Source organism: Zingiber officinale, chromosome 5B (assembly GCF_018446385.1).
Source record: "Zingiber officinale cultivar Zhangliang chromosome 5B, Zo_v1.1, whole genome shotgun sequence".
NCBI classification, from domain to species: domain Eukaryota; kingdom Viridiplantae; phylum Streptophyta; class Magnoliopsida; order Zingiberales; family Zingiberaceae; genus Zingiber; species Zingiber officinale.
Window position 1 is genome coordinate 124,387,595 of NC_055995.1, and position 8,196 is coordinate 124,395,790.

At 41.8% G+C, this 8,196-nt stretch overlaps 2 protein-coding genes and 1 non-coding gene across 5 annotated transcripts; all 3 read right to left on the minus strand.

Annotated features, from left to right (window-relative positions):
• Positions 1 to 293: 293 nt before the first annotated feature.
• LOC121988251 lies at positions 294 to 436 on the minus strand. The gene has a single exon (XR_006113984.1). It is a non-coding gene; the product is annotated as a small nucleolar RNA snoR136 (small nucleolar RNA).
• Positions 437 to 1,115: 679 nt separating this feature from the next.
• LOC121985775 lies at positions 1,116 to 2,446 on the minus strand. Its single transcript, XM_042539409.1, has one exon. The coding sequence runs from the start codon at positions 2,157 to 2,159 to the stop codon at positions 1,443 to 1,445; it is 717 nt and encodes a 238-aa protein (XP_042395343.1). The 5' UTR covers positions 2,160 to 2,446; the 3' UTR covers positions 1,116 to 1,442.
• A 264-nt stretch (positions 2,447 to 2,710) lies between these two features.
• LOC121985774 (neutral ceramidase-like) lies at positions 2,711 to 7,889 on the minus strand. Of its 3 annotated transcripts, none has more exons than XM_042539408.1 (10): positions 7,528 to 7,889; positions 6,300 to 6,672; positions 5,824 to 6,032; positions 5,242 to 5,610; positions 4,879 to 5,137; positions 4,513 to 4,783; positions 4,299 to 4,424; positions 3,874 to 3,937; positions 3,476 to 3,645; positions 2,711 to 3,316 (listed from the first exon to the last, which is right to left on the minus strand). In XM_042539408.1, exons 2-10 carry the CDS (start codon positions 6,599 to 6,601, stop codon positions 2,768 to 2,770), a joined length of 2,319 nt encoding a protein of 772 aa, XP_042395342.1. In that variant the 5' UTR covers positions 6,602 to 6,672; positions 7,528 to 7,889; the 3' UTR covers positions 2,711 to 2,767. The 3 variants fall into 3 exon arrangements, with proteins under 3 accessions (XP_042395342.1, XP_042395340.1, XP_042395341.1); XM_042539406.1 differs by having other exon boundaries at positions 6,300 to 6,678; XM_042539407.1 differs by lacking the exon at positions 7,528 to 7,889 and adding an exon at positions 7,251 to 7,483 and having other exon boundaries at positions 6,300 to 6,678.
• Positions 7,890 to 8,196: the final 307 nt, after the last annotated feature.

The window sequence follows — 8,196 nt, forward strand, 5'->3', positions numbered from 1 at the left end:
TTTAAATACTCTTGCATACTCTATGATTAGTCAACTAGAATCCGTGACTAGTAATCGACTCTAATGGATTGTATATGATATGAATTTTCATAATCTTTAGCTTGATAAGATCACCAAGTAATTACCAAAAGTATTTGATAAAGTGTTTGACAGTTGCAAAGGCCTCTGATAGGTACAAAACAAACATTGTTGTACTTTTGAATTTGCATAATTGGACCATCCAAAACTTTGTCCAATACTTCCACTTATCTTCTATCAAGATAAGTACACACTAAAGAAGATTTGATGTAAGGGAATGTAGCTCACCAACGTCCAAATGCAGCACGATTTCGATTGCATCGGATAGCGAGGTAGCAGTGTGATTTATGCTTCATATCTTACAATGGACCATAGAACGTGATAGTAGATCTATGTTCATTAACCGTGATGAAGCAGAAATTTGTTTTTTTTTTCAAAAAGTTCTAAAAAAATATAACTTTCAGAAATTGCTGCAATAAAACCCTAAACCTTTTTTGGGGGAAAGAAAACAAGACAAAATCAATCAGATCTCCGTGCAATCGTGAGGATGACGAGATTAAGAAACAGATCCATGGGCGGCCAGACTTCAATATGTAGTTGAGAGTCTGAGTGCCCACATCTTGCTTCTCCGTCTGCGGAGGCAAACTTGGAGAGCATGACATTGCGCGAGAAGGCGATGCCCCCGCAGGTGCCTTCGAAGGGGAAGAGGATCGAAGAGAACAAAATACACGAAATGAGATGAGAACGGAGGAAGCTCAGAGAATATGAACCAGATAAGGCTTCACGTCGCCGGATTCGATGTGGAATCCAATTGGCGATCTGCGTTGAGAACGATTTTCTCACCATCGCAACCTCCGTCAAGAAAGAGAAGAAATTAGAACGAGAATGAGGAAGGCGACTCAGGCACCTGAAGAGGCTGCAAGGGGAGGTTGATGGAGTTTAGGGTTACAGCCACTGTGCGGCAATTTATAGTCTGAATGACTTCTGGACCTTATGGGGCTCCAGCCCATTTTTTGGGCCGACAAGTAAAATTTGCGAGGGCAAAAAAAAAAAATCCAATTCAATAAACTGAACAAGAGCAATCTTAAGACAATTTCTGAATAACAGGAATCGGAAACACACTTTCTAGCAACCCAGACATCTCATGCCTGATGTCCAAATCGGTGACCTACTCTCGTTTCTTTTTCATCCGAACAAAATTTCCCTCTAATAATCCTTCTCTACCTAATCAGTTGACCCATGTGTATCAGCACTTGAGCTAATCTCCACCTACCAATTCCACTTCGTCTTCTCTATTCAACAATTGACAACCAATCGATTGAATTCCGTTCTCCTTATCAAAATCGCATTTCATCTAACCAATCTCAATCACAATCGAGAAGCGGGAAACACGTATCAGAGCCAGATAACATCTCTATGTGTTATTAACTGACATTTGCAGAGCATTGGTTGGTGGTGACCGAGGCCCGGCGGAAGGTGTACAGCGTCAGCGTCAGGCTGCAGTTCATGGCGATCTCGATCTTGCGCTTGTACACGCCGAGCACGGTCACCTTCCCGGAGACGTCCGTGAAGCTGGTGAACTCAACGGTAGCCGTCCCGCTGGTTACCATCTCCGGCGTGACGTTCATCCGCCGCGCCACGCGAGTGGTCAGCACGTCCACCGTCGCGGTCAGTCGCGACGTCCGCCGCGCGCCCACCTTTCCCTCCGGCAAGTACGCCACTCCCACCGTCTCCCCGCCGTAGTAGAGTTCGGTGGCGCTGCGGCCGAAGCGGAACGACGCCACGTTGGGGTTCCTGAGGGACAGGTCGGCCAGCAGCGTGGCGTTGACGCACACCAGGCTGTCGCCGCCGAAGTCCCCGGGCTCGGCGCTGAAGCGAGGGAGGGAGATGTCGTTCACTGTGAGCGTGGGGTCCATGGCCCTGAGCACGGTGAGGGAAAGGATGAGGACGGTGAGGCCGAGGAGGAGGAGGGTGGCAGCGCAGCACCCGCAGCACCACAGCGCGCACTGCCTCTTCCGGAGGTACGGCACCGAGGGCCACCGGGTGGCCTCGTCGTGCTCACCGGTGGGGGCCTCGACCACGGCTGCCACCGCAAGGGGGGACACCTGCTCCTTATCGTCCTGCTTCCAAGCATCAGCCATGTTGATTTGGCTATTAGAAATTTAGAATTACGGGTGTTTAAATTAATTGGAAGAGCGCTAGCGACCGAGATTTGTGGTCGTTTTTGCTTTGTTGACAGAGGCGACACGCCATCAGTGATCCGTCACTGACTACTGGTCCTTAAGATGTTGCCGTCGATTATTATATTAAACACACGGATTCTTTGTTAATTTTCCGGCTAGACCGAGTAACTAAAACTTCTTTGGAACTGAGAGTCTAACCTTATTATTACTGCTGCAACAATAATTGAAAGTAAAGCAAAGATAATTTCCCGCGGGATAAAGACAAACTGGACAAAAAATAGAAGGGTTTCGAGAGAAAAAAAAAACCTGCTTGACTTGAAAGGGGAGCTCGGAGCCTCGGATAGCGGTCAGGAGCAGCCGTTGATGCAGAGGTATGTGGAAATCACCATAGAGAATAAAAGCAATGTGGAATCTCTTACATAAGGTACAGCAGGCAAATAGCAAGCACAACGCATTGTTAGTATTGTGATCTTCTGAGCAAAGCAACCGACCCAAACAATACGTACACATGATCCTGAATAGAGTGAAGTTTCAACTTAATGTCAAATACAAGGCATTCAACTTAGCTAGAGCACAACAAAGGCCCTGGAAGTGCCAGTAAAATGACTAATTTTCCCAAGCAAACTCTTGGATGCACCAAAATGCCTTAATCTGTAGACGCCTGCAACAACTGTTTCAGGAATCCTCCATTCGATGGTTGCATGGCTACGGGAACTCAGCTTTGCTGGTCTAGACCACTTGAATCGTAAACAGAAATCATCATCATCGTATGCAGCTATCCAGTTACTACCGCTGTCTAGCATTTCCACCAGCGAGAATGTACCTTCACTCAGGACGTCATTCCGTGGGCAAGCAGACCAGAAAGTAGCTGTCACCAAGTCGCCTGGGTGGAATGTAGAGTTTTCACTAACATCTGTGAGAACATCCCCAAACTTAACTCCCATGGGGGTTGTGTCCATGACCACAGGCGGGAGGAAACCAATTTGCTTGCTCAAGAGATCTGGTGGTTGCAACTCTGTTTCAATGTTTTTGCCTTCTAAAAGGGCAGATGCAAGTTTTTCAAATTCCTGAATGTAACCACTGAGAGTGTGCGGACCATACAAAGTTGACGCCCCCTGGTGTAAAAACAGAAAAGCAGTCAATAAGGCTGTTAAAAATCTCAAGGGGAAGTAGCATTCATTAAAGTGGATGACAAAGACAACGAAAGTGTAAGAGTTTTGTGTTCTGTAAAATCAGAAAGAGAATTGGAAACTCTCATATTGTAGATTAAGCACCTCATATCTCTGAATCTCATACTCTTCAAATGTGGTAACATACTGGGAGTAAGTGTTTGACAATCCCGCAATAACAATGTGAACGTTGCTACCAAATTCGCCATTGCCATCGCGAGTGAGTATTGCTCTCACAGCATCACGAAGACGCCTCCCAGCCATTGTAGTAAACTCTGAAAAGGGAAACACCATAATAATCTAAATTTTCAATGATTATGGAATGCAAATTATTTTTATGGATCAAGAATCTACATAAAGAAGTTGGAAATGCAGCAGAAAAATAATATGTTTTCCAAAAAGCTTTATGAAAAGAAGAAACATCGAGGTATACAAATTTAAGTACCAGATGAGATGATACTGAAAAACACTTTTTTAAGTGCAAAAGTACACAAAGCATATACCTCCAGGCACACATAGGATGACCACCTGTCCTATACGGATTATCTGAATTGGAAGTATTGAAGGCTGGAGAAAAAAAAAAGAAATTAGTCAATTAGCCAAAAGGGTCAAGGGAATCAAGCAAAAAAGACAGAACCGTTCGCTGGAAGGTAAAATCTTCCACTCATCAAATGCTCATCTCATTTAAGTTATAGATTCACGAGGTTTGATAGCCCACACACCTCATGTGTATTTTTTTTATAAATTTCTTTAGCTTAAATACTATAATCTAAACCCTAAACCCTAAGATCCAAAAAAAGTAAAGCAAAAAAAAAATATACTTGGTGCTCACAAGGTGTGCACCGTGAGGTGTGTAGGCTAACATTCTCGATAGATTCACCTATATTGCAGATAAAAAATAGAGGGAAATAAACAGAATAAAACTCACCGCCCAAGCATATGGTACTTGCATGTTACCAGTGTCCAGTAAAATTGGCTTTGGCTGCTGGCAAGTAACTTGATCACGGCTAGGTGTTTTCAGTGCGTTTCTCACTACTTTCCAGAAGGCATTGCCCTGAAACAACATAGTTAGCACAGTTGAATGCCCGATCAATGATTCTGCCAAGAAAAGTGGAACGGATAAAAGCATTCCCAATACTCACCTTGACATCTCCCTGCTTAAAATCAAATGCTCCAGGACCATCTGTGGTTCCTGCAGCAAAAGCAAATCCCATGGCAGCTGGACATGTTTTCACAATTCCCTGACTTCCATTACTTGAAAGAAGGGTGACCTCTAGATTTGAAAAATCTAAATAGGTCTGACGATAATCAATTTTTCCTTTCACCAACTCAGATGCTGAATCAAAGAGTTCAACAGCCTTACTGAACTGCCTTTCACCAATGATCCTTGTGCTTTCAAATTCATCTGGGTATCTGACAGAAACCAAATATAAGGAATTAAAAGAAAAACTATAACTATTGTGCAAAAAAAAAAAAAAAAAATGATCTATGAAGAAAATAAGAGATACCCTGGGCCTCGTCCATAGCAAAGTTCATTCTTCCCATTGCAGGTACTATGATTGAAATCGCAAGGGAGACCAGTATCGATACAGAAAGTTCCCAACACATTTGGACTCACATCTCCACAATTTGATTGGCAAAAGGCAGACACAAATTTGGGTTTTCCAGCTTGCGTATCTCGGACACGCTGAGAAATTCTTCCTGTACTTGATAATAATCTACCACCTGATGCCAGGAACGATGATGCCAGCTGCATTAACTCAGAAGCTGCAAACAAAAAGTCACAAAAAGTGAAAAGATTTGGAAGTATCAAGAGAGAAGGCAAAAATTTTATGTATTATCCAGAAGACTGTACAGCATATATGACTTACATTTATCATCTGGCTGAGGAATTATGATGGAGATTCTTCGATGAAGTACCTTCTGTCCAATGCCACTCGTAATTGTATCAGGATATGCACTGTCAGTTTGTTTAGGGTAACCATTTTGTTCGGCCCAATCCTCCATAAATCTAGCAGCAGCTCCTTTGTTATCTCCACTTATCAAGGAGTTTGTTCGGCTCATTGAAGTACCATGAGTAGCAAACCAATTAAAACTACCAACAGGGCCCCATTCACCATCTACAAACTTAAGTAGGGTCATTTCTTTGTCAACATTATATTTGAATTGGCTACGTTCTGCAGGAGGATTGTTAAGATAGGCACTAGGACTGCGATTTATACTAGCCTCCAGAAGCTCTCCTGAAAATCAAAGAATATTCACATCAAATATGAAAATGCAGATGACTATCAATATTCGTTAGTAAGGATAAATGTGAACTGCCTAAATACTTATATTGCTCCTTGTTTTACAAAATGCTAATGGTAAAACAGATAGATGAACAGCACTTTATGACTGTCTATTCTGCTAATACGAACAAATACACATCAGCCTTATCTAATAAGTTTGCATACCCTTGTTCACAAAGATATCTCCTGGTCGAAGATTTTCATGGGCTTCAACTATGCTTTTTTCAATGCCATCTATAAGAACATCAAAAGATTGCTTTATAAAGCCAAGAGATGTTACAATGTAGACAACATACTGGAGGTACCCCCCAGGCCCTGCGTGTGTGTGAATACCACTGATGGCTACATTTTTTTCATTGTACAAATCTCCATACCTGAAAAAGGTAAAAAGCATGTTTGAACTCAACAGGTGCAATATGTCAATTCAACAGCCATATTTAGATATTGTTCAGTTAAATAAGCATAGCCATTGTCGCAAATATGTCCAAATCAGCAGAATTAAAGAACCATATGGTAATAGAAATGACTTAGTATACATGATGAACTTGAACTCCTAAAGTTAGATCATGAAAGATTATGAAAAGCGCATGCATGTGGTATAGCATGCATGTAAGTTTGACACATTACAGCTGAAAGCTTACCTTGATTTCAGTCTCTCAAGCACTTTAATTGTCACAAGCTGAGAAGCCATACATGCATCAAGGTTCACAAGAACCACACGGTTTCCTCCTGGCTCTGCAACAATAAATGTTCGAGCCTTAAGCCTAAAATGGACACCGGAAGCGATCTGTTCAGTATTAGCATATCCCATCATATTGGCATCTGCAGCTGGACCAGTTATGTCATAACTCCCAAGCCCAATTAAATATGTTGAGTCTGCTACTATTTTTCCAGTGTTATGTATACAAATCAACAGCAAGAAGCAAAGCCACATGTTTGCCATCTGACCAACGGTAAAATTGAGAGATGGAAAGGTAACTTCGGTAGCACTAGGGAAACAAAGGCCACCTTGAGCTAACCCTAACAAAAAGAGAAGTAGCTGATTAAATTATATAGTTAGAAAATGAGAAAAATAGTTCAAGAAACATTATTCTGAAGATGCACAGAGACTGTAGGCTTATCTCAGCATATCTACTAGAATTTTGGCTTTAAAATCTGAGGCTGATTACCTAATGTTCTGAAAGAAAGTTCTTTGTGTAACAAGATTAACTTAAATTGCACCTAGAGGTGATGATGGGGAATAGAATGCACAAATATGGTATGAACACAGACCCCAGAAAAATATTCTAGATTCACCTCTGCTGATTATGGAACGATGTGGAAATTGTGTGTGTGTAAGTTACATAAACAGAAAACCACGAGTATTCAAAATCATGAGCATCCCACATGAAAAATAAGACGGTGAAGTAGCAAAACAAGAGCAGAAACGAAACTACAAGACAGGCTTGCAAAGATATCGAAAGTGTTAAACTCAGCGTATCGTACGCCGGCAGCAAACAGTTATATGTATTTTATGTACGCTATGAAATTTAGGTTGCCTCAAATTTCACAAAATACATCCTTGAATTATCATAGCTAGTAGATAGATGCACCGGAGGCAGTGCTCAACCCTACTACGAGGAGGGTTTCCGATCAGCAGAGAGCGTGTGTTTGGACGAAGGTGCAAAAAGCTTAGATTTTGTCGCCCAGAACCCCAATTCGGCAATAAGACAACCTTGGGACTCCAGTGGATCACCAACTAGTCATGATTTAAAGGGAAAGGGGGAGGGAAAAAATCAACGGCGAAGAGGAGATGATTGTGTCGGAGGAGGAGCAGGGACGGAAAGATATCTAAAAAAAAAGAAAGAAAGGAACTATAAGGTTGCTTACACGGAACGACGTTGTCCCTGAATGGGTTGGATTAGAGCCGTTGTCAACGAGGTGGCGATCAAGGGTCCGTTGAATGTTCGTTACGCCATCGATCGAAAAGGTCCAAGGAAGAGCGACAAATGGAGCGCCATAGACAAAGACGTCGAGCAGAAAACGGCCATCAGCAGTAGATCGTGCGAGCGCTACTGGTGGCCGGGGCTGTGCACGGTCGCGCGGTGCCCGCGGTGAGCTCGTATGAGTTAGGTTGTGAAGAAGCAGGCCGGTGCTCGAGTTATCGGGTGGTGGAGCTCAAATGAAGAAGTACCCACCAGCCCACTCAAAATCTTCTGATGCTCTGTTTAATCAGAAAATCGGGAAAGTATCTCGACGGCAATCTATTCATTTATTCCTGGGCATTTGGGTGCCAGCTGCGCTTGAGATAAGAGCATCTACGATAAATGTTGGTGTGGTACTGACGTCCAATTATTCATCAAATTTCTCACTGAGATCTTTTAAATTTTATAATCAAATATTTTTTCAATTAAATATTTATAATTCCATTTATTAAATATCTTGTTTTTAAATATCTTAAATTTTATAATCAAATATTTTATCAATCAAATATTTATAACTTTATTATTATTTTTATTAATTTATATTTAATTTTATATTTAAATATAATTAATAATA